Source organism: Tuber melanosporum (genome assembly GCF_000151645.1).
Source record: "Tuber melanosporum whole genome shotgun sequence assembly, scaffold_29, strain Mel28".
Lineage (NCBI taxonomy): Eukaryota > Fungi > Ascomycota > Pezizomycetes > Pezizales > Tuberaceae > Tuber > Tuber melanosporum.
Window position 1 is genome coordinate 883,353 of NW_003298963.1, and position 26,064 is coordinate 909,416.

Consider the following 26,064-nt stretch of genomic DNA (forward strand, 5'->3'; position numbering starts at 1 on the left):
CAACTCACATAACAAGATCACTAGTTGGGGGACATTGGTCCACTGGCAATGGATTTAGAGCGTGCCTAGACGAACATTCACTAACGATGCCCTCTCTCATCTCCCAACGCCGCCGGATACAAAAACAGCGATATCATTTCAGGGGTACTCGAGATTCAATTGGCCAATTCAGTCTCAGCATCCAGGGATCATGGAAGGAAGGAATCGACACCAGAGGCAGCAGCAATTCCTTCGGCTAATTCGCTGAAAGAGTAAGGAGCGAAAAAGAAGGAAAGAAAACAAACGAAAGAGCAAAAAAAAAAAAAAAAAAACTAATACAAAGAAAATTTCCTCAAATGGATAACAGGTAAAAAGTACCAGCACGAGCTGGGGTAGGGGGTTATTGAGCGGGTAAGTTGAAATTGCTCCAAAATCTAGAGATATCCTTCATTCAATTGGTCAATCCGAGTAAAGTATCGGTACGAGCACTACTCGTAGTATCATACAACCCCCCCCCCCGGCCCAAACTCCAGTGATTGAATACAAGTGTGTGTGCCCTGTGACACCACCTTCATACTGGGGGATCTCTCGTGTTTATCCAGCAGGATATGTGCAGTGAAGTGCGCATCGTACAGTACTCGGATCAGAGAGAGAGGAAAATACAGAATATGTTGCTCCCCGTTCACCTTGGTCATTCGTGCAGTCCATGCTAGATAGCGGTAGCATTATGACACGGGATCTAACGGAGGGCAACATTGACTGACCAACTAACTAACACGTTCGCTTAGTTTCGTCGCTTCCTCTCCACTCGAGTATTCGGGCGCGAAGGGAAAGTTGGACAACCAACCACCCATGTTGGGGTAGGCTATCGAATTCAAGGCGCACAACCTATAGTTTACCGGTACCTCGAGGACCCTACAGTACGAGTACTAGTACAGTACGAGTACTTGTCCATCCTCCATACCCCCAGCAGTACCAGTACCTGTACTATACTGCATTCGAGTACCGGTACCTCATTACGCTCACCATACTACGGTAATCCTACTCGAGTACTGTAGGGTACAAGTACAGCGGTACCCAAACGCACGGAGAAATCCGTCCGTTCAAACAGAATAGGGGGGGAGGTGTGATAGCGCGAGACGTCGGCTACCCCATGCCCTGCTCTCTCCCCACCTCCCTCTACTATCACCATTGTACTCGTACTCGAGTACAAGTATCATATCGAACCAGCCAAACACTCCTCCCCATCTGGCGTCATGTCAGACTTCTTTCATTCTCTCCCTCCTATGACTTGTTTCCTCCTTGCCTCTCCCTCACTCTCACTCGCGAGCGGCCGGGCTGGCTGGGAGAAGACCCCTGTTGTCGTCATTTCACCTTTCGTCAACAAATCTCCGCTTTAGTTTAGCCTCACACGACTGATCCACGCTAGCGCAGGTACTCGAGTACTGTACTGTACTGTACCTGCACCCCCTTCCGGGTGAGAAAGTGCCTGATTCGCTGCCGTGTGCTACCTGAGTACAGTCCTGAAATAGAAAGACACTCACCCACATGCACCAGTCTCTGAGCACCGCAGGATGAATGGATGAAGGGAAATTGAATGTTCCGATGGGATCCATTTTGAGAAAGATCACATTCCAACATTCATGAATGGTACAAGTACGGTACTATATCTGGGAGAATGATGATGCAGACTTGTGAATAATGACGACGTTGGTCGCTATTTCTAGCATCGCACTGGACTCGACGGGATCGTGCGTGCAGTACTGTACTCTACTCTACTAGTACCGTACTCGGGCACAGTGGAAGTCTGCGTTCAACGTCCAAATACGTTGCAAAGCACCTCTACCAGTGTCGTACAAGTACGTACCTGTACCGGCAGCGTTTTCTGGTGCACAGTGCCGCATATTTCCCAAGAAAAAGTCGGATTGGAGCCGCACGCGCAAGGGCAACCGAGCCACCGCAAGGTCGCCTAGGTCGCCACACTTTAAACAACAGCTAATGACAATTGGGAAGGACGCCCCGGCGAGCGAATCCGACTTTTACGAAAAGGCACACGCACTTTACGGTACAGCACAATACGGCAGTAACAACCGTATCACCGGCAGATCATCGCATCAATCCATCAGCTACTCGTACTCGACTAAATCGCCGCAGACACCGTAGCAATATGGGAAGCACAACCACAAACAACATGCAAGAATCACAAAAAATGGCCATCCGCGCCGTTCTTGCGGACAAAAGGACTAGAATTGGGAAAATGTTCAAAATACCGGTACCATCCATGACAGGGGGGGAGGTACGTTCAACACTATGGTGTGCCCTCGAAACTTCAAGTTGCACAAAACTTGAACCTTGCCCACCAAGGCGTTAGATTGACAACGTCGAATCAAGTGAACAGCACTGCAGAAGATCGCAGGGAAGAAACAAATTTGGAAGTCTGATAAAAAGACCTCAAGAGTCTCTGTTTTTCTGTTTTCTCCGTTTTTTTTTACAACACCTTCTAAATATTTACAGTAGCTCAATTGTCGAGGCACGGTATGGTACCGTATCAGGACTCGTATCTCAGGGTTAAGATATTTTTCAAGTTGGGCCTAATGGGGAACGATCCCATGTCTTGCTTGGCCAATTGGCTTTCATTGCTTCAGGAACTTCACACCGGTATCAAGCAGGGAAAAGTGTCCCACTTTTAGTACGGTAAGCAAGGGAAACTGAAATATAACTTTTCGCAAATATCCTACTCGTACGAGTATTGGTGCTGAGAATTACAAATACTCGAGTACTGTACCCGCAGAAACTGCTGAAGCTCGCAGTCTCCGTCCCAGGATGTCTTAATTCCGGGCCAGTAGGATACCGTATCCTATTGGTGCAAAACGGTGGATTGCGGTTGGCTAGCGCTCGCTGGTACGAACCGGACGATAAGAAACGCCGACGGGAGGTGGAATCTGCACGCATCCTCCCAGGTTGGGGCGGGGTTAACATGTTCCCAGGACGGAGATATTTGTGTTGAATTTGAGCAATGAACGGCAAAATACTCGTGAACTAGTAGTTGTCTTTTTGTTCCTCAAATAGCCAAAATAAGTCTTTGAAAAAATGGCAGGAATGGGAAAAGAGAAAAGTTGAAAATATCTTTTTTTCCCCCACGCTTTTCGAAGATGCACTGTGAAGCAAATTTCCTTGGAATCCTTGGCACACAACTTGGTACCAAAAACACACGACTTTTAGGCGAGGTCGGATGAACATACTATTACTGTACAGAGACCTCTTCTAGTTGTGGGGTAAAGACATTAAATTAAATTAAATAGTTCATCTTTCCTTTTTTTCACTGTGAAGTACCGGTAATCCCTTACAAAGGTTTTCACTTTTTCATGGTATCATATATTTCCCAGCCGATAGCATCCGACAGGTTCGTTGCTGAGTGGCATGATACCGTACCATATTGAAAAGGTTGACCCTCTTCGCCCAAGACAGGGATTATTGGCCAGCAAGATAACCCCCGTCTACTATACTGCCTTATATACGAAAGTTTCTTGCTAGCGCCTGTATGATAGAGTCCGGTACTGTAAGAATTCGATTAATAAAAAGAAGGAAAAAAAAATTTCTTTTCATCCCACCTCACTGCCCAAGAATTTTTGCGAAAAAAAAAAAGACATTGCCAAGTGCGTGTCGTTTTTGGTGATGGAAGTTTTCAAATGGTTTTTCCACATCAACATGCGAAAAATCACTTTCCAAGTCTTGACAAAAACTGGACACACAAGTAAATCCATCAGCTCCTTTTGTACTCTGAGATATGATAGTATCTCTCGCATGCACTCATTCGATTAAACAAGGCAGTTATTAAATCCATGTGATGTCATAAAACATCAGCAAGATTTGTACAGTACAGTACAGTACAGTAGTTAATATTCATTCGGTCCATCGGGTAATGTCATGATCTCCAAGAGTCCATTTATATAATAAATATTATTATTATGTCCTGATCGCATCACCTTAACGCAACTCCCGCTCTTCTTCGTCCACCCCAGTAGAGAGAGTGTGTGTGTGCATTCTTGACAACTTGACCACTCATCAAAAAAAAAAATCTCACTGCACAATTCCGACTAACACCATCGATCGACAATAATGATAATAATAATAATAATAATAAAATCACCGAGGAGCTGCTCCACCGTAGCCTTTACAAGTACTCGAGCGCTCGTACACGAAGGGCGTGGAACCGAAAACGGCTTTACGGGCACTTAGTCCAGTCTAATAAATTACGAATATCCCACAGGTGAGTTGTGCAGACCCTCTTCGACGGCATGCTTCTTCCTCCACCATCATTCTCTACAGTTTCTCGGGCGGCGGGATCGTACAAAAAAACTCGTCGGTGTCGGCGTTTGAGCCTACAAGCGGTTTTGCAGGCGGCAGGCCCGAGTGAGCGTGCATGATCACCATACCTTTCCGCGGAGATTGGGGTGCTGGGAAAATGAGTGATGCCGTGTGAATCACTTTTAGAAATCGGGCCTAGGACGGATATTGGTACAGTGTGGGGCGGGCGGTGTGGGTACGGCATGGGTAAAGGAGTGTATGGGAGAACGTTCCGCTGATATTGAATGGTAAACTACCCCCCTCCTTTTCCTCCTGCTGCAGAAATATAATTCTCTATACGGTATGTAGGTATATTATAGTACAGGTAGAGTGGACCAAACCAAGCGCCGAACATAATAGGACATCGTACCGTATAAGTCAAAGTTACACATACTGCAGCAACTAATACATTCCTCCCATCTCTACAAAGTTAGGGCTTTTTCTTTGGACTTGCTGAGCGTTTGCGCTTGGTCTTCTTCGCCTCCATTGCTCGTTTTAGCTCTTCTATCTTGCCCAGTCGCCAGGTGCAATCCGATTCGAATTCGCATCTCCCGCCTGGGGTTTTTTTTTGTTAGGTAAAGGCTTATCTGAATAGAGGGGGAATGGGCAGCTTACATTTCCACGCCTCCTCAATTTCTACTCCCACGGCTGGTCTCTTACCCTGCCACCAGTCGATTGTATGGTTTAAATGCTCGGTTAATAGCGCCTCGTCATAGTCGAAGGTTTTGGTTTCCATGATATCACCATATTTCTGGCTTCTGTAACTTATCGCCAGGGTGTTACCGATTGTGTTGATGCTCTCTCTCAGTTTGCGCTGAAGGATGCCCCAAAGGCCCCAGAGGGAGTTGTTCTCTAGCAGCTCTTCGAGACTGATTTCGGAATCTAAGGAGGCAATTTGTGCGAGGAGGTTGTCTGAAAGGTTCTTGGAGCCGTCAAGACCGAAGTGCTCCAGAACTTTGGTGAAGTCTACATCACCGGCGTGAAGGCCGGAAAGGAGGTAGCGGTAGAACATTAGTTGAAGGACCGTTGCGCGTAATTGGGAGCCTCCGGGGATGGTTTGGGTGGAGCGGGTTTTGGTGTCTGATACGTATGCTATCAATTCGTGTTCCGAGGTTGAGGGGGGAGAGGAGGTGTTGGTGAGATCGATTGGCAGTAGGACTCCACCATCTGAATCCAAATCTGAGCTTTCATTAGATGCTACAGTTGGGGGTGCTTTTGGTGCCACATATGTTCTGGGGTGTGTATATGATATCTCGTCGATGATGCCTTGTATAAAGTAGCCATTGAGGAACCCAAATACGCTCAGCTCTCTCGTCAACCCACCATGGCGTAAACTGAGCAGCCCTTGACACACATTGAACAGCTTCAACCCCCACCCATCCTCCTTCGTAGTAATCTTCACCTGAACAGTTGAGTGGATCTGCTCTTCAAGGACTTTATGTACCTTCCTACCCTTCTTCATAGCTGGTGTTGAGCGTTTGGACCCCCGCTCGAGTGAATACTCGAACTGCTGCTCACACCACACACCAGATACCAAATCCGTAACTGACAGGGTCTTCCTTCGATATCGGAACCGGGCGAATGGGGAACGGATATCACTTTCGAGGGGGATTCGTGCATCAGTAAGTGGCATTTCCGTCTGAGTTTCAGCGATTCGCCCTGGAATCGGTGGAGTACTGGTGATGTTTGTTTGTTCATCATCTCTTTCTGCCACTCGCTTTGTCGCCGGTTAGAGTTTGCTTTTCTGAAGAAGAAAAATTTTGTTTTTTGCGGATGGAAGGGGGATCATTTTTTTTTCTCACCATTTGTGCACGCGCGGAGGTTAGGGTACTGAATGGTGGGTTCGTCGTCCTTCCCGACAGCGAGCTCGGGGTACCGAATGAGTCCTTCCTCGCGATCCTGATCGATAGAGTCGCTCTGGAAAACTGGAACAAAGACCACCCTCCTTGGACTGGTGGGATTGACATCGTCAATAATTCCCGGAGAGTCATCGTTGTCTATTGCCACCCGCTTCTCTTCACGGCCTTGTTGAGGGAAGTCGGTTGACGGTGGTGTTGGGTCGCAAGTGGTGTTGTCATTGACGTTGCCGTCTAGGATGTTTAAAAGGTCTCCTTCGTCGTCAAGGTTTATATCGCTCCCGTAGTCACTGGACATTTTCGGATCGAGGGTGGGTTGTTTTTTTTTGGGGGCCCTTTTTTTCTTTCTTTCCTTCTCCTTTCTCTCTCTTCTCTCCTATATCTGAACAATCTACAGGAAGATCGTCATGTGGGCTGGGGTGTTTATCGACTTGATCGAGGGTGTTATGAATGTTGGTCTACCGTACCCGGATGCGCGCGCGGTCAGACAAAGAGCGCCCAGGTCAGGGGACGTTGTATAAGAGCCTCATTCGCCACTCAAAGGATGGGAAGCGCGTTCAGATCCTGCCGGGAATGAGACAATGTATTTGTGTGCCACAAAAGCTGCCGGTATACGGTCGCAGGTGGAAGATAGAAAAGACGAAGCATCAAAATCCCTTGTCTGATTGCGATGTTGTGTCCCAGCATAGTAGTATTATACCGGTACTCGCACAGTGTTATCTGGGATCTGATGTGATACTCGGCGGTTCTTTCATTACGATAAGGCATAGACAGGTTCAATGGGAGTTGAAGCTTTCGCCACTCGTGAAATCGCTTGACAGCTTTGTGATTTTTTCCCAAATATCATACCAAAGGGTTGAAGAAGGGAAGACAGCCTGCAGCTATGACTGTTCCATCTGCGACCCACACCCCGACTCTTCGTGTCATCAAGGTTTTTAACCCCTAACTTATGTGTCTTGCCGTGGTGGACAGTGGCGTCAACGAGAACTCGAGAGTTAATCAAGCAAAGCTCAAATTAATAAAGCTGATAAAAAAAAAAAAAAAAAAGGAGACGGTGCAGGGGTACGCCACAGATTTGTTTATTTATTTGTTTAGAATTTAGCTTGTCCAGATGGCCTACGCAAGTTAGACTACGAACTTGGTTCGGCACCTGGCACCACAAGAGATCCATTTTTGCCCGAACCGCACATCGCTGTGCCCAAGCGCAGTACAGTACCTGTGTGTCCAAGGGTTTCTACTAGTAGTAGTACCGGTAGTACTGTACGAGTACTTGTAGATGGGCTTTATTTCTTGTAGTGAGATTGGTTATTTCTATGCTTTCTCGCGATGTGGGTTTCTCCGTTTGAAATTGTTGGTATTTTCTTTGCCGTGAATGATGCATGTGAGTCGCATAAAAAATAAAAGAAACATTGATGGTACTCGAGTGTCATGCAGTAATATCATTCTGCACTCAGAGATGGAAGTAAGGGTCGAGTTCTCCAAGTCATTGCACTGAAGTACGAGTACTTGTACAGTACGGTACTCGGGTATGATACTGAGTTGGCCAGAGTTGTAGAAAAGATCAGCAAGTTAGAGTCCCCGAGAACCCAGACCAGCCTCGGACAGGTGTAGCATGAGACTGATGATTTCTTTTTTGCTCCCCCCTTTTTTGCTTTCTATAGTATCTGAGTCTCCAGAGTTTGATAGGGAATTGGAACTTTGAAACTCTTCCAATGAATAGTATCATAGCAGCTACTGGCTTCCACAATGACCCAGATGCAACTGCTCCGGGATTTTAACTTTCTCCACTGTCCCCCCCCTTTTTTCCCATGATGTCAATTTCATGATTCCCGAGATTCCTTGTTCGTATCCCTGTTTTTCTCGATTTTTACTTGTACTCGAGTACAAGTACTGTACTGTGCTAGTACTGTACAAGTACTTCCACCTCAAGCAGATGGGGTGGCACTCTGCAAGCTTTCTCTTAAGAAGGGACCTTCACTGGTCGCGGCTACTGTATTTCCCGAGTATCTTCCGAGCCCTTAGTCTACAACAGATGGCATCATCAAGCCTCTTTGCTCCAGCACTGGTATGATACAAGTATCGTACTTACTTCCTTACCCCGTGCCTGTATTTCTTATGTTACTGGGTTTTTAGGCCATACCTTACGAGTAGGGTGCATGCCATGGATTTTCCTGTAGTTAGCTACAAATAAACCGCGGACTTGACAAAAATAATAATAATTTTTTAGCCCGTACGGTACCGGTATTGCCCCTACGGAGGTATTATGGATATCAGACAGTTGGTCCCATCACTGTGGCTTGGCGCTACTCTTATCCTACGGGGATCGGTGCTTGTAAGGGTACCGAGTCCAGGGCTGTACGATACTGGCACTGGTATGATACCGTACCTTCGATCAAATATATTATCCTGTTCCTCGAGCACTCGAGTACCGGCACATTATGAACATCTGGCATCTTTCAAGTTAGCGCCGATGCGTTGGACTGCATCGCGAATACGAGTGATTACTGGTATCAGTATCATGGAAAGAAGGTGGTTCCAAGCCTTTTAGACAGTCCAATGAGGGGTCTGGCATTATAAAGTCGAGACATTTCCACTCGTGGTCTGACCAATGGGAGGCAGTTTAATACCATAGACTGGGAAACACTACAGTAGAATAGCCCGAAAGCTTCGCTAGTCATTGTCGTATCACCCATGAGTCGTGTGTGCCGCTGGCCCCCGAACGGGTTTAGAGCACAAAAAGAGTGACATTCTATGATTCTGTTCCTGTTCGCATTGCCAGCCCAACCTGGTTAGGACCACAGGTACTCGAACAGGATTGCATCAACTTTGCATGATCAAAGTTTGCTAACTAATTTTCCCGGGTGGATGCGTAGGGCGCTCTATGACTTCTGGACTCTGATACCGGTGATACGCTATCTCCTGCTATCATAAAAACCTGTCTCTCTGGGGAAATGTGATCCACTGCATGTTGGTTGACGGCAAGTGTGGCGAAGAGAGTGTGATTGGCTCGCAGGTACTATAGCTTCGCCCACTCAGAGAGCAGTATATTGTGGATCCAGGAGGAATAGGGTTCGCATGCCATTTTTCTTCCCACTTACAGGGGGGAGCCAAGATTGGCCCTTCGTCTGGTCACACTATCCGAATTTTGGCCAGTGGGAACTGAAATCGCCTCACTTAAGCCAGATTGGTTGGTCGGAATAATGTGATATTTACTCATTTATGCCCACCCCTCCTAGGTACTCGGGTATAGTCCATATGCGGGGCTGGCCACGGCAAACTTCCGAGAATAAACCCGGATTTTTTTCCAGCTCTTACTGACTGAACTCCCCCCACAAATCTTCCCCTTGGACCTTGATGAAACCTCAAAGCCATTGAGGACTCTTTCAGCAGCAAGCTTCAAATCACTGACTTCGGCATGCCGCTCTGGGGATGCGATTATACAGCCTGTGTGAACTTCGCAGTTCGTAGGCATGGAGACTGTGTGCTCTGTGGAAGGCATCTCTGTTTGTTACATTTGCAGTTGGAGTTTCATCGGTGTCCAAGAGTGAATGTATGTCTTTCTTTTGCTGCTGAAATTCCGTCTGCCACTTTTTCCCTCTCCTTCCTTAGACTATCCCAACTGACGGCTTTCAGACGAAGGAGTACGAGGTTTCCAGTCAAGAAGCTTTGATAAAGGAACTGAGAGCTCTTTTCCAGACTATCGATGTCAATGCCCTCACTGTGATTGCCTCTAAGCTTCGGGGTGGTATCTCCTGCTTCGCGAAACCTTTTCATTATGACAAAGCGTCTCTCCGTCCTGCCATGGGTGCTATCAACCTCCATCTTGAGCTCGTGTTTGATGACGGCATTAGCTGGATGGCAAGACTGAAACGTCGTAATACTTCCACTCCACCAGCAGCGGTACGACCTTATTTGATTAGGAGCGAAGTCGCAACTTATTCTTTCTTGAAGAAGGAAACCAAAGTTCCTGTGCCAGAGGTTTTTGCGTATGCCCTGGATTCGAACAATCCAGTGGGAACGGGGTACATATTGATGGAGACGATCAAAGGGAAGAATTTGCTTTCAGCTTCACCTACGAACGGACAGTTGAGTAAAGTTTTGGCTCAATTGGCCGAAGTCTACCAGGAACTTTACCGGCATCCATTTCCACTTATGGGGTCTCTAGATACTCCTGGATCGACAAATATTGGTCCTGTCCTTCACGACTTGATGGCGGATCTGGCTCTCACAATTAATGGGGGCCGCAATACTCGACAACTTGTCGCCTTTCCGGGACCTTTTATCAATCTGAAGGATTACTATTGTGCACTAATTCCTCGCATTCTCCATTTGATTGTTGTGGGAGAACTATACCCATTCTGGGCTGTTGATGCCTTCCTTATTCACAGGTTCCTTTTCGATTTATTGGGGCAGTGGTCGGAGGACATACAGGAAACTGGGAGGTTTTATTTGCGCCATTTTGATGACAAGGGTGATCATATTATGGTTGATGAAGACTTCAACATCACCGGTATAATCGACTGGGAGGGTGCATACACAGCCCAAAAGACGGAGGCATTCACATCACCGATAGCCCTTTGGAACCCCGAAGAATTCTTTTCCGAGAGAAAAACACTCAGTAATTCTGAGCTTGAGTTCGCGCAGCTTTTGGATGATTCTAGTCACGGGCGCGCGGACCACCCCACTAATATTAATCTTGGTGATTGCGTTCGGTTGGGGAAGATCTTCCAGAGGTTTCGGATTTGCGTTGGTTATACCCTCTATGACGAGGACGTGGAAAACTACAGAAAGGCGTTTATGGGACTTCTGAGGGAATTTTCTATACACCATGAGGGACCCTGGGAGGAGTGGAAAGCCTTTGCTCTCAAAAAATATTCGGGGGATGAAAAATTGGCCTGTTTGCTAAAAAGGGAGGGTTGAAAACTGGCTTGTAGATAGGGGTTTTGTGAGGGGATGCTAGAAAAGGGTTGTGGAAGCAAAAATCGACACTTTTCTTTTTTCTTTTTCAGCGTCTAGCTGCATCGTTGTCGGAATCAAGGCTAATGTTCTTTTTCGGGGTATTTTGCTATCGTAGTTAGACTATTTTTCACTGGATTATATTCTAAGTTGGATATATGTATTTGATTCTGTGGTGGAATAGAGTGTTCAAGCGGAACTAATATTTTCTTGAGAAGACGATGATGAATGAGTCTTATTTTGCTCAAAGAGGGGCTCCGTGTTGTGTGTGGAGGTGCAACTATTCCATTGGCATAAATCCTAGACCCTTTTGGGGTAGTCACGAGCTGTTGCTATCTCTTGGTACTTCTACCGTGCTCACTAGATGGCACCTCCCCTGGGCGATGTTAGGAGCACTTGTGCGTCATAGTATTTGTACGTACTGGCGCTTGCATAAAGTGCCATAGCCCTGGGTGTGTATTGTAGCCCGATAGATCTGCGTTTGAGGGCCAAATGGTGTTTAGCAGCTATGCAGCATTTTCTCAACTGGTGTCTTAGTTTATCATCCGAGTGAGAACGGATGAATCTCACTCCCCTACAAGTATCATAATAATATTATTATGTTGCCAAGCATGCTTACTAATTTTTCTGGAACAGCAGAGATTGTCGTCATGCATGCTGCGTTTGTCAGTGCATTCGCACTCTCAACTGGTGACTGACTCGTCTCTGCACTTTCCACTCAAAGAGCCAAATACCGCCCTTCTCTCTCCTATCGCCTCAACCGAAAAACCGAAAACAATACCCATAACCTCAGGAACTCACTAGCACAAGTTGCCGGATTCTACGGTCATTCCGGCAATGAGCAAGAAGAAGTCATCCTCTCGCGGGGGCAGTAGTTCGTCTTCCCGCCGCGGTGGCGCTGCCTCTGCTCGGGGGGGTAAAGGCGCTGGTGGTCGGAATGGGAGTAATGATTCTGCTCGGAATAACAAAGTTAGCCCTGGGCCATCTTCCAAAACTCCTTATGTTCCCGCAGTGTCCCCGCTTTCATACACATCTGAGGGGCCCGATCTGTCCGAGGTGTCTGACCCTTCTATGGTGGTCCTATTGAAGCTCCTGTCGAAGAAGGACGAAACTACGAAATCGAAAGCCTTAGAGGATCTACAAGTGAAAATTGCGGGCTTGGAGGACGTGGAGGATATAGTTCTCGCGGCTTGGGTGCGCGATGCCCACTTTCCACCTTGCTGAGTCGGAATAAGTTGAGGCGGGATTTGCTGACTTATTCTTGTCGTTGACCGCTTTCGCTTCGTGTTGGTTTCTTCCTAGATTCGATTATATCCCAGATTATCAGCGGATATCTCGGTAGGCGTACGTCGGCTAGCCCACACCGTCCACGGAATTATTTCGCAGAAGAGTGGAAAGAGGGTTGCTAGACACATGTCAGAGGTCGTAGGACCCTGGCTGGCTGGGCTGTACGATAGCGACCGAGGTTCTGCGAGGGCGGCGGGGGAGTCGCTGAACGCGGTATTCGGTACACAGGAGAAGATACGGAATGTCTGGGCGGCATACCAACCAGATATTTTGGACTATTGCTCTAACGTTCTTAAGAATGAGACTGTGGGTTCATTGAGTGATGAGAGACAGGTTTCTTCCGACGAGGCGGAGTCTAAGTTTGCGAGAGTTATAGCTACTTGTGTTCACACGGTTGCGCACCTTATCTGTTCGTTTTCTCCTGCTCCCATTGTTCCGAGTGATTTGGTGTGATGAAACGTAACGTTCTGGCTGCTCATGCAATTGTAGGTCAATTGCCGCCGGAAGAGATCGAAAAGCAGTCTGGGAAATATGAGGACCTTCTTGAGATGGCTCACCTCTGGGAGTTTGGGGGCTATGACGATCCGTATCTCCGGAGGTCCATCTATAGACTACTCAGGACGTGTTTGGTAAACCAAGAGGGTACCTATTCATCCCAAAAGCACTTATCTTAGCCATTGCTGATGACCAATAGGCTTTATTTTATTAAGTTTGGAGGTGGTGGCCAACGCCCTGATGGTAAAGGCATTAATGTCGCCTCAGACTGGTTCTGTCACAGAGCTATTAGATGCGATCCTAGACCTGACTTCGCACACGTACAAAGCCTGGATATCGGTGACACCTCCCCGGCAAAAAGCATCGCTTTCTCTTGTGGTAGAGTTCATAAAATGTGGGAGCCAGGGCGGGTCACCGGAGTATTGGCATAAGGTTTCAAAAATGATTACGTTGATGCCTCGAGAAATTCTCCCGAAAGATGTCGAAGGGGTCACTGAACTCATAACGGGTGTTCTGGATGGGATATGGAGTGGGCCCGAGCCGAGGTCACACATAACTGCCGCCTGGGGTGCATACTTCCGGGTTTGCTATCATATGATGGCGACAGGAGAAGTTGATACTCAGGATGAAGTTACTGCCTATCTCCTGAGAGACGCACTATATCCTGTTTTTGAAGGGTTTTTACTGAAAAATGTCGAGAATGCACAGTTCAAATTGCCGTATTTTGGAGCTGAAATATGTGCTACTGGGATTGCTATGGCAGGGGCGATGGCGGATGCTCAAATCGCTAATCTTGTCGTGAAAGAAATTTGGGAGAAGCTCGAGAGATCTATAGCGGGTAATATTAGTTCTGATACCGATCAGAGAGCAGACTCTCCAGATAACCGTGTAAATCGCTGGCATGGGTGGGTTGACTTCTCGGCAGAGATTCTTCAGAGGGATAGTAATTGTGTGGTTGATCTTGTGAAAGAGAGCATTGTTAAGATATTTCTTTTGAGTCTGGATCGCGTCATCAAGGAAAAAGGTGGATATTTTGGATTTATGTGTTTGCTGAACAGCGAGCAGGGCTAACGAGAAAACTAGGAGAAAATGTCGAAATTACTTCATTGTTGGAATCTTTACTCATGCGATGTCCGAAGCTTCTAAAGATTGAGGAAGTGAAAAAGGTTTGTTTTGTGCCAATTTTGAGAAGATGTAGCAAGAGCTGATAGATCTTAGTCTGTCGCATCATTTTTCGCAGATCATGCCCCGGAATTCATGTCATCACCCTCATGGAGGCAAGTGTTGTCTGGGCTTATAGCTTGCGCTAAGAAAGCCGCTGGAGAAGAATCATTTCAGAGAGCCTGGGACAAGAACATTAGCGCACTATTGATTTCATCCTTAGCGAGGGAAAGAAAGGAGACCGCAGTATTTCAGCTTCTGAAGTCGACTCCTACATTGCTCCAAGGGAAACTGCCATTTGTCCAAGAATTGGACACTTATGTGGTGAATAAAATGCGGGAGAGCATTAACACGGACAACACTATAGGCTGGGGAATAATGAGGGCGGCCATGGCTTCCTCAGGTATGGATTCCTGAAGGTGCGCATTGGTACATATATACTTACAAGCGGCGTAGGAACAGTCATTTCCGAGGCGACGATCTCGACAATGTTTCTGGAGCTGTTAAATAATCTCTCCCCTGAGGAAGAAGATCGCACTATGAGGGTTCTCAAGCAGCTCAGATTAGTGCCAAAAGAAGCCTTGGCAGAGTTTGCGCGCTCGGAGAATGGTGTTGGGTTCTTATCTACGTTGCTCGTCCTGACAGGGTCTCCTTCGGATGAGATTGCGATTGCCGCAGGAAGACTAAATAAGATCCTCGAGAAGGAACTATCTAATAGCTCGGGGGTTCTTGTTAGTTCTTTGTTAGATGTCCTGTTAGAAAGTGTTCTCGAACCGAAGGACTCTGATCCTGGGTATGTCATGCACTATTTGCTCTGGTATTTGAAGATTCTGATTCTTTTTAGTCTTAACTTTCTGGCTGAGAGGGCGCACGATTTGGTCCATCGGGTTCCGGAAGATGAGCAGGTAGCGCTTATCGAGAAAGTTCTTTTTAATGAGGATCAATGGAGGTCTAGTTTGAGCCCGTTCTTGAAGAAAGCTCCAAAGCTGTCATTAGCTATCTCTAATCCCATAGGTGGCGCCATCTTTCTGGTTAAGGATTCCCAAGATGACGCTAGTTCGGGTGAGATAGCTCGCGATCCGGACGGTCTGTCTAGAGTTCTGCGGATGGCTGTATTTATTATCGAGTTTCTCAAAACCGTGGGAGCCCATGAAAGGAAGGATGAAAAAGCTGCGCATATTTTGAGAGGCATTACCGATGATTCGAGAGTAACCCTTCTGAAGTATCTTATGCTGGTTTCAGTACTAGCAAACGACAGCGTTACTATTAGGGAATCAAACCATTTATGGAATCAGCATTCTTCGGGAATGGAAGCCGAGATGCTGGAGTTTGTTTTTGAGTCTCAGCGCTTTTTCATTGAATCTTTGAAGCATGAGCCAGAACCTGAGGCCGGAGGAGCAGATAGGATTCCTGGATATATCTTTAAATTACTGGATTGCCTTATGTGCATGTCAAAGCAGGAGACCCCAGAAGGATTCTATTCCGCCAGGATATTAGAAACAATGATTTCCACCCTTTCCCAAGATGGCAAGATCTCCTCGGCGCAATCTCAGAGCTGGCTAAAGTCAATTGACATCAGAAAAGGCCAAGGGATTTATTGCAGCACAGCTATACTAACAGGGCTTAGCGAGTTGCTGGAGCACACTAAGGAGGCGGAGAAATTAAGAAATGGGTTAGCGAGTGATATTCCGGGCATACCAGCCTCCGAAGCTAGAGAAGCGGGTCTACGAAAAATCGTTTTACTAAACGCAGCGTTACCTAAGCCCGGACAGGACACACCAGCATTACCGCAGCAGCGGGCAATATTCCTTATCAAGCATCTTCTTAGTTGGTTCGAAGATGAGGCGTTCGCGGTGAATCCTAGCTATCCGGTTATTGCGGAGGCTTCGAAGGCTATTACTACGGTCCTGCCGGTTGTCAAGAAGCTTTACGGAGAGCATTGGGAATTGATTTGCGAACATGTGGCTAATTGCTGGGCGGTATGCTGACCTGGTTATATTCTTTTTCCTTTTGGCAAAAGTTAATTTGAGAGATAGATGTGCACCGGTGCTGAAGAGACAGATCTGCCAGTTATTTTTACATCGCTGAAGTTGTTCCAAGCGTTAAAGTCACTGCACAAGGAAAATGATGACTTTAAGGATGCGTGGGATGGGCAGGCTGATGCAATACATGCCTCTTTGATGGGGCTGCTTCGTAGTTCCAGAAGTTTGAATCCGGTTCCCGTTTATGAATATATCAATGGCTGACCGAAGCAGTTGGTGATGAACACGACCAACCTCGTAATCTTTGTAACGCCCTCTTAGCCCGCCTTACCAAAGGGATAGATCTGAGGTATATTGGTAGCCCAGAGGAGACTTATTCACTTCTAAATGTCCCTTCACGCTCAATACAAGAAGCAGCGTTCGAAATTCTCCATCGGCACATCCCTTCAGTACAAGAAGAGGTGTCAGTAGAGGCGGCTTTATCAAAAGAAGAGAACTTTGAACTCTCACTTCCTCAGGAATTACTATCGTTGGTTATGGAACCCCCAACAGGTGACGGGGCACTGGAACTAGATAGCGAATGTGGAATGTCTTGGAGTCTCCGTGGCTACCTTCTAACTTGGATCCTAATCTTCGATCATTTTGAAAACTCCGTACATACACATCCCCTTCCATCATTTACCACCCCCATATCCCTAGTAACTAACTAGTCCAACAGTCCTTCAAAGTCCGAACAGCCTACGCTGAAGCCTTAAAAGACGCTGATTTCCTGGATCCCCTCTTTAACTACACCTTCGACATCCTCGGGCACTCCGGCGGCAAGCCGATCGACGCCTCCAAGCTCCCATTCGAGACATACACTCTCGACTCCTCACTGGAAAACAGCACAAACTCCACTTGGGAAGCCCACCGGCTACTGACACACATCTACTACCGAGCCCTCCGTCACACCCCATTCCTCGTCAAGCGCTGGTGGACAGAATGCAAATCCCGCAAAAAGGTGTTTGCGGTAGAGGTGTTTACGGAGAAGCACATGTCGCCGCTGCTAATCGAGCGGGAGCTCTCCTCCGTTCAAGCTTGGATCCAATCCCACCCCGGGGGAAGCGAAGATGACGAAATGGCCGTCAAGATCCTCAAAGCCCAGACAATCGAGGTGACAGCAACATACCCCATCGACGACCAGTCCATGGAGATGCGCGTGCGCATCCCGCCAACCTTCCCACTGCGCCAGGTGGAGGTGGAAGGCGTGCGGCGCGTCGGCTTGACGGAGAAGGACTTCCGCAAGATGCAGCTGGCCTCGCAGACCGTCATCAACTTCCAGTCCGCCTCCATCATCGACGGTCTCGCCCTCTTCCGCAAGAACCTGGCCCTGCACTTCGAGGGTGTGGCCGAGTGCGCCATCTGCTACTCCATTGTGGCCGTCACCCCCGATCGCAGGCTCCCCAACAAGGCGTGCGCCACATGCCGGAATAAGTTCCATGGGACGTGCTTGTTCAAATGGTTCAAGAGTAGTAATTCTGCGTCTTGCCCTTTGTGTGAGTCTTTCCTTTCTCCCTTGGTTTTGCGCCCTCTCTCTCAGGGATGCTAATGCGTGGTCGGGACGGGACAAACAGGTCGGACGGCGTTCTCAATGTATTCTTGAAGGGTTCGATTGATCGAGCTTCTTACTTACTTTTTTGTTTTACGTTGGGATGTGGGAGGCTATGATGGCGATGCTGGACTATCTTCCCATGTTGTGCTACACCTTCATCGTGCAGCTAAAAAAAGTTTAGTTTTTCTCAAATTACTTTCTTTTTCTTGTGCTCTGGGTTTCACGTTATGACGGGGACCCCCAATCCTGTGATACAACTTACGAACACAGATCTGCGATAATTGTTTTTTCCGCTGGAGAGGGAGAAAAAAGACCATCCAGCCAGTACGACACAAGTACCGTACGGCGATCACTTGATACGAGAAATGTAAAGAACACCTGAGCAATTGTGCCATTAACAAAGCTGCACTATCAGGCTACCACAATACAAGAAGCAATTGAGGTAGTTAGGGAAGGAAGAGCCAACAGCGACAACAGGCAGCGAAGTGGGAAATAGGCAGACAGCACTCCAACGACGACCAGCACAGCGTTCCATAGACCAAAGCAGAAATAAAAAGCCCCAGGTAAAAGACGGGTGCACCCTCCGCATCGTTGCCTATCAAATGACACCAAAGCAGCACCGTAACTTAGAAATGGTGCAGTTTAATAAATAGAACAACGTGACGGGCCTTTTTAGCCCTCAAACCAACCATTCCCGATAGCGTTCACGTTCAGGAGATTTTCACAAAAAAAAAAAAAACTTGAAAGAGGGTAAAGGAAAAAGGTAGAAGAAGCGAGAAAGAAAACTACATCAATATCCCCCGGAATTTTGTTCTCCGCACTATCCACTTAGAAATTGAATTTTAAAGTGTCAGTGTCAGTTTTTCTCATTGAATGTCGCCCGACCCCTACCCAACGCTCGACATCCACCCAAATTCTTCGAAAAATGAAGATTTCGTCTCTGAACAACTTAGGCAACTATAGGCTCAGGAGCGGCAGCCTTAACATCACTCTCGCCATCGACTGCTGGAAAACCAGACTTGGGCACATCAGGAAATTCATGGGAGGGGCTGTTGTTCTCAGGGAGTGAAGATGCCTGCGATTTTTCCGTAGCAGGAGACTTCTTTCCGGCGTAGCCTTGAACCTTTTGGGTAAGTTCAGAAGCAGTGGCACGGGCGCGCACACTGGCATCGTCGATATACTTCTCAGCTATCTGGCGACCGTTGGCCAATTGGGCATTGGCGTATTCATTGGCCCATTGAATCTGTTCATCAATAACCTCCTGATTCTGGAGATAGATCAAGGGGGCAGTAAAAGCAGTAATGGTTGCTAATAACGGTAACAAAATCCTGTTAGCCTAAACCCTGATGGACGCTGCCAAGAGAGGCAGTGGAATGGTCACGATGGGGAAACCGACTGAGGAGTGATAGAGCCCATAATGGGATGTACTTTATAAGGAAATATCCGATGAACGAAACGAAGGATGCCTAGAACAAGAAAAAAAAATTATTGTCAGAAACGAAATCCGGCACCATGGAATGAGAAATATGTTACGCACCACCACGGTAGCAAAGATATTCTCAGCAAACAAGACCCTCTGGAATTCGAGAGCGAAAAAGTTCAAGAGATCGTGAAGCTCCCCGAATAGCCGGTCGAGTGAGTCCCTCGGAATAGTGTAATACGGTTTTGGCCGGATTGATGAAATAAATCCTCTCGTGCCAAAAGGCTTAGAGGCAATTTCTAGAAAAGTCACAACTATCCGTTTTGTGCCTCATGTCAACTTCGATACTTTTCCGAAACACCCGAACCAGCTCATGCAAGCTTATCTGTCAAAGGGGTGCTGGGGGGTAAGGAGACAAGGAGAGAGAAGAACTCACGGAAAAAGAGGATATAGGTAGCCTTGAAAACATAGCGAAGAACATTGACGAAACGGAAGGCGAAAATTAAAGAAATCGCAGCGAAAAAGAAGAATCCGGTTGCACGTGGGAATTTCCACTAGAGGTAATGATGCACATTTACGTCAGCAAGGGGTGGTGGAGTGGGGAACAAACCCCGGAGCACGAAGATAAGGATAGAGAGAGTGAGACAAACGGTGAAAAGATCATAGAAGAAGCTGTGGTAGTGAGTGAGAGGCTGATCACTATCAGTGGTATCACTGTCCTGAGAAGACGTAGAGTTGGCAAGACCTGAAAAGTCGGCCTTAGCGTTCTGGATGGTGGGATGAGATCCTAATACAGATCAGTTCGGCAGTTCACGAGATAACGAAAAGAGAGAGGTAAAGCCCGAATGTTGGAATGTTCGAAGAAAGCTAAACGAGACGAAAAAGTTAGCAAACCTTGGATTCGAATAGAATAGGGGGTTTGCGTCCGTTGGAGTTTATACTAACCTCACCGTTAATGATCTGAACAGCCGCCCCCTCTGGCGTAGAGTTGTCAAGATCAGACATTGTGGTTGTTGTGAAGAGAAAAAACTATTCGAAAGAATAACAGAGGAGGAGCAGGAGATAGAAGACTTGCTCTGAAGTGGGCAGATATCGGTAACAGGATGGTGGAAGTTGTAATAACTTGATAAAGTGGAAGGGGGGGTTGTGAGTGTAGGGTGTGGTGTGGTGTTGTTAGAAGAGAGGGAAAAGGGTAGAGAGGTTAGATGGATGGTGGGAGGGATGAGTAGGAAGGCCGGTATCTTGTGGTAGCATGTAAATTTAACGCACTGTACAAAGTAGGGTAGGCTTCTCTTTGCTATCGCTCTTTTTTTCTTTTTTTTTTCTTTTTTTTTTACCCGACACTCCCTACTTAACTTACTTCTTGTGACAAGCCCGGGAGTGTGTCGTGCGCGACGTTGGGGGAAGTGTCCCAATTACGTCGTGGCCGAATAAACTGACGGCCAATTCGCTACGGGACCATTGTACAAGTGGCACAGTCACTGGGCCACCCCAAGCTGTGAGCTCTCTCGCCAAGCACTGGTGCAAGCCTACGTCAGTCTCTCGCATGTGATGATACGCTGCTCCAAGTGGCTGATGAACTGGCAACGGGCGACAAACGTGATCGAAAAAAAATCCCACACAGGTAGACTGAAGACGAGAAAATCCCTTGTTATTGTTGCACATACTCGAGTAGATGTCACGCCTAGAAGGCTTCAGGAGGAGCAAATAAAGAACATGAATTAAAGGTGCAATACTTTGCTCCGTGTCTGGGTATGATACACTAAAGGTTACCGCTACTATGGCTTCCTACCTCTTCTTGCAATCTGACATCGAGTGGGGAAAAATACTTCATCGAGGAACAGCGGAATACCGGTAGGCAGTTGCGATGTCCACATATCTTTGCCATACAGCTAATTTACCCCTAGAGTAACACGATAAGTGTAGTCTCTCAGCCTCGCTGGTGCACGGCTTTGTGTGGAATGGAAAGTTCCAAGAGCGGAGATAGCCCTCTCGATGTGCTAACGACTACATACTCGTACAGCCTCGGCCACCGACTAGACAAATGATCATCAAGTGAAATCACCATGCCTTCAGAGCCTCTCCAATCACAGCCCACCTCCAGCAGATTTCCTCGAGAAAGTTGCAGCTGGGAACAAAAACCATCAAACACTTTCATACAATTTCACAGTTATCATAAGAGGAAAGTTACCCATTCTAAAACCCGCCACAGTATCCTTAGGTAATGTAGATAAACCTGTAATTGCAAATGAATAATGATAAGCACTAGAAAAGTCTCTTAACTGGTCAATTGCTGACTGGTCCTGAAGGCCTGCGGTTCCTCTTTAATCAACTCTCTCAACTTATTTGTGTTAGCAGTATTTCCTGTGATCGCTCCCTTAGAAATTTCGAGTCCTCGTGAGAGTGCCGTTCCCCTACGAGGGGCGTAAGTTGCAGACTTAGCGAAAACCTTTATGACGGCCGAACGAGGATCCTCGGGATCCCCATCGTGGATTTTATCCCTAAGATCCCTAACCCGTGCTCTGAGAGCGGGAGTGCAGTACCCGAATGATCCCTTTCATCAGAAAAAAAAAGGCGAGGACGGGTGGAAACCGCAAGGAGAATCGATCTATTGTTTAATCTTCTCCCGATCCTTACCGACTGTCGCAATACCCCTGGTCGATGCCTATTCACCCTATATCACTCATCAACTCCTGTTCATCGCGAAGTGAATATCAAAAGCACACTGTTGAATTCTTCGGGAATCCCAAATTGACGCAGGGGTCAGAGCGTAGTCCGTCTGTCTCCCCCATTCCCGTATTCGTATGTAACAAGAAGTCAATTCCGTTCTCCCGCGTCCCCGCCGGCCCCTATACCGAAATCAATGTATGATAGATTGATAAAGCCTAAGTTACCCTCTCTGCCAATGACATACGAGTATGATACACCTGCTAACCAGCGGCCCAGACTAGCTTTTCCTAGCAGCGATCATGCCAAACTTAACGCCTTCCACAAGCGCAATTAGGTCCTCAACCTTCTCCCTGATAGAAGCATTCCGTCCAAGGTGTCCGTGGTGGAGTACTCGAGTAGGTTGCTCTAGCCCTATTCTCCTTAGCGCTCGACATTCTGGTTTGAGGGTGGTTATTATCGAATGAACGTATTCTTGCGGAGATGGAAGCGGAAGTATGTATACACGAGAGTTTGGCCCGAAAGTAATAAGGTCCCCGGAAAGCGGGCGAAGAGCAGCCATATATAACTTGATGTCTCTCCCCTCTTTTTTTTTTTTTTTACGTACCTCATTGTAAAGAATACAGGTGCCGTGGGATCTCCTTGCCGTACGAAAGGTAGTCGGATTGATCATTTATGTCCTTCCGCTCCCCTTCCCCGCCGATCTTAGAGAGAACGGGAGGGAAGGGTTACCGAAGCCAACGTTCCATCATACCCCTATCACAAACCAATTATCAACATTTTAGTAAGCAGCCCGAGCCAAAGAATATCGCAACACTCAACTCAGACTACTCGAGTACTGGTGCTACATTACAGTGCAGCAGACAGGTAACACTGTGGTTTCAGATCTTATTTCCGGAGAAAGAAAGGTGACTGATTCAATGGGCGAGATATCCGTTCCGACAGCCTTACCTGCAACAATCATCTGATCGTAGTTGCTGCCGCTAACAAGTTGAGTGAGCTTGTCGCACTTGAGGTCGTTCAGTAGGCTTTCGACAAGTCGAGAGCAAGGCAGGAGCTCTCAAGCGATGGGCGGTCGTAATAGTCTACCAGCATGCGGAGTACTTTTTACGAAATCCCAACGGCAGTAGTGGCCAGCGAAGATAAGGTGCACTACCCTAGATTACAAGAAGATCAATGGTGATAGTGTGGTTTGATGGCAAATGATCACCCGCGGAGGCCGGTTCAGTCATGTTTGAATATACAGTAGAGAGTCTGTATAGCGTTCAGGAATTATACGGGTGCTGACTGACATATGTAGGGGAGGAGTAAAAGAGAAAGAAGAAAAAGTCTTGCCACCGATCGCCGACCACTTCCCTCAGGGTCCGGGTCTAGAGTCGGATTCTACTACCTCAATCTCCCAGTTCCAGTAGGACAGGAGTTTTTAATTCTCCTGCCCTATGTGATGGATTATTCAATAACTCATTTCCGAGCAGGAATCGAACTCCTGGGCTCCTGCTAAGCGTACAAGGGGGTTAATTGGTTCTTGACATATTAACCACTATGCCAGCTAGGTACTTCACATAATGTTACCATGGGAACAAATACTTATCCTTCTAGTAAGGCGGATTTACGATACCTTTTTTTCTTCACCAGTGGTCAATGAAACTACTCTGTATCGCCAAATACTTTAATTCGTTATGACTCAGTGAAGCCCACTTCATCAACTGTATTTTTTAGAATTGGAACATCTCGCGTACTAGCATCCTTATACCGAACAAGAACTTAAATATCAATAACGAAATCTCAAAAAAGCCATCGCTAGGGAGAATACATAAGATGAGTGAAGCTGCTATGGGAAGTTATGGGATTTTATCACCTGAATGCTTCCTGGACTGGCTGAGAATTGAAGATTCCAAGAAAAGCAGTTGTTCCACACTCCATGGGTATTACACTTCACCATTAGTGCTTTCCTGATATCTCGAGAGTTCCCAGTAGACGCGTAGCCACCGTCATTCTTTAGTGGAAACCGGTAGCCTTACTATGCTCACATCCGGTCTGACAGATGGGGATGAGAAGCGTGGCCCTGCTTTGTCGGACAGTTATCTGTTGGAAAAACTGCTGTCTTCCAAAATTGCAAGACTAGATAGATAGTAAAATTGCGGTCCTGCAGGAACAATCAAAAATGAATCCCGACTCACACTTCAATCCCCCCCCCAAAAAAAACTAGGGTACAATCACAATCCAGGTCTCACTGGAACTCCTACTACAGGTACTGTACCTTGATAATGCGATAGAGACCAAAACATATCAAAATTGCGGGTTTTCAAGCTACCATACCTCTACAGCTATCTTAGGGCCCAACTTTAAAAAAAATTTGAGAGAAAAAAATTAGCATCCCCAAAGTATAATACATGTCACATTCTATTTGTGAAGGGAATATCCCCTTAGCCAAGTAGATCGCTTTCTCAGTCAGACATAGTAGTTATTGAACAGTTATTTGAGGTTAACCAGCCAAATACATCCTTGTCTGTTCCGGTTAATGGGTTCCAACCCTTGTACCAAGCACTAAAAATAACTTATTCTGGTCAGCAAGTAACATGCAAGGGATACTTCAGAGAGCTGTGAATGGGAGAAAAATATACTAGATCTCACGGTTCCAAAAAAGTAAAATAATAAGTTAGACAATCAGGTAAGTGCACAAATATATATACTGTGGAATATGCTCAAAAGTCACCGTTAGAGAAGTATGATAAAAGTAGTATCCCATTATAGTTATACTCTCCAACAGTTGAATAACACTTCGGGTACCTAACCAATCCACTAGTCCTCTTTCCTGATTAGGATGATCCGAACATGGAGGAATAACTAATTTAAGAACCAAGTGGGAATCCAAATAGCAGCCAGTAAAATACACGAAGTAGTTAAAGAGTAGTAAAATCATTCTGTTCGGGGGATAAATTACCATATTCATTCCATGCCACCAATAGAGTATTAAAGCTTTCATTGCGAATCGAGAGCAGGAGATTATCTTAACTTGGAAGCATTTCCATGACTCCCAAGTTGAGACTTTATCGCCAAGCAAGCAATTAATCCGGAACCCCTTCACACAGTCTAAAGAAACATTTCTCACCTCCGATAGCAACTATTCTCATTCGAATAGACGTGATTATCAAAATTGCCCATGAGTTCCGCCTCCTCTATTCCCCCTGAAAACCACTTCTCTGCAGGTCCCATGCATCCAAACGTCGGAAAATCACGAGTATCATATCACACAGCCGCCGATGTCGCCGTCGCGTGGGGCGAAAGAATGCAATCTCCTATTCTCTCTGACCACTTCCATCGCGGCCGGCCAGGAAATCATCTCCACCAGTGCATACCGCAGCTTCAGACAGGAGAGTGCGGATCAGGCGTTTGCGCCCAAGTTCGAGTTATGCTCCATCGTCATGCTACGTCTTGGATCCTCATGGTTGCCATATGATACACCGCGCGCGCTACCGTAGTACCCAGTGTACTAACTCGTAGGCGCCAGCCGGGACTCGTGAGTACCGGTATGTGCTCTACGGTAAGGCAGGAACGAAGCGCGCACAATATTTGATCGTATGGGTATGTGACGCGGTGGTACTCTACCCCTATTCCTCTATTCACTCCCCACGATGACCAACCACCGTAGGTTATGGCAATATCAAATCAAATCAAAAGAACCGTCTGTTCACATTATATACACAAGAATGTAAGAAGAAAAAATCTCTACTTGTACAAACGCTTGGTGCGAGTACTTGTAGAAAGAAGTGAGAATGAAAAGAGAAAACTACTGAAAGGGAAGGGGAAAAGAAAAAAAGAAGAAAAAAAAGAAAAAGTAAGGTTCAGATCCTGTAACGTATGATATGAGAAGGGAGAAGAAAAAAAGAAAAAATCCCACCCAGCAACTGATAAAAGAATTCGCAAACAAGCCACAAAAGGATCCCTGTGGAGGATCGTTAGAACGGGGCTATGTAAGTAAGAAAAAGAAAGAAAAGTATTCGGCTAACTCAAGCCACTGTTGGTTTGGATGAGGGAACAAAAGTTGGGAGGAGTGAACGGCTATGATACGAACAAGGGGTTGAAAATATTCGCAAGAAAAGGTGAAAAGGTATAAAGTTACAACACAAATAAAAAGTGAAGAAAGCAAAAAAAGCGAGGGTTTGTGGATAAAAAAAAGCTAAACGATGGTATAACAAACTCCCTCAAGCAGCAATGATCTCAAAACTTTCCCAGAAACACGAGAACGTCACTCTTGCGCCAGTCTTCCCAACTCCCTTACCATTTTACTTCGTACAGATATTAATTAGGTGTAACGCACAA

General features: G+C 46.6%; 4 protein-coding genes; 2 read left to right on the forward strand and 2 right to left on the reverse strand.

Moving 5' to 3' along the window:
* Positions 1–4,909: 4,909 nt before the first annotated feature.
* On the reverse strand, positions 4,910–5,959 carry GSTUM_00006709001 (uncharacterized protein; the record flags this gene model as incomplete). Its single annotated transcript, XM_002838879.1, has 1 exon — positions 4,910–5,959. One exon carries the CDS (start codon positions 5,957–5,959, stop codon positions 4,910–4,912), a length of 1,050 nt encoding a protein of 349 aa, XP_002838925.1.
* A 4,024-nt stretch (positions 5,960–9,983) lies between these two features.
* GSTUM_00006710001 (uncharacterized protein) lies at positions 9,984–11,102 on the forward strand (the record flags this gene model as incomplete). The annotated part of the gene is made up of 1 exon (XM_002838880.1): positions 9,984–11,102. The coding sequence occupies one exon, from the start codon at positions 9,984–9,986 to the stop codon at positions 11,100–11,102; it is 1,119 nt and encodes a 372-aa protein (XP_002838926.1).
* A 734-nt stretch (positions 11,103–11,836) lies between these two features.
* On the forward strand, positions 11,837–17,865 carry GSTUM_00006711001 (uncharacterized protein). XM_002838881.2 has 12 exons: positions 11,837–12,332; positions 12,441–12,834; positions 12,915–13,067; positions 13,120–13,944; positions 14,004–14,086; positions 14,139–14,484; positions 14,538–14,874; positions 14,926–16,060; positions 16,118–16,286; positions 16,337–16,716; positions 16,782–17,598; positions 17,677–17,865. Exons 1-12 carry the CDS (start codon positions 11,976–11,978, stop codon positions 17,703–17,705), a joined length of 5,025 nt encoding a protein of 1,674 aa, XP_002838927.1. The 5' UTR covers positions 11,837–11,975; the 3' UTR covers positions 17,706–17,865.
* An 89-nt stretch (positions 17,866–17,954) lies between these two features.
* On the reverse strand, positions 17,955–20,373 carry GSTUM_00006712001 (uncharacterized protein). XM_002838882.2 has 6 exons: positions 20,025–20,373; positions 19,725–19,861; positions 19,511–19,628; positions 19,192–19,388; positions 19,051–19,120; positions 17,955–18,962 (listed from the first exon to the last, which is right to left on the reverse strand). Exons 1-6 carry the CDS (start codon positions 20,077–20,079, stop codon positions 18,604–18,606), a joined length of 936 nt encoding a protein of 311 aa, XP_002838928.1. The 5' UTR covers positions 20,080–20,373; the 3' UTR covers positions 17,955–18,603.
* Positions 20,374–26,064: the final 5,691 nt, after the last annotated feature.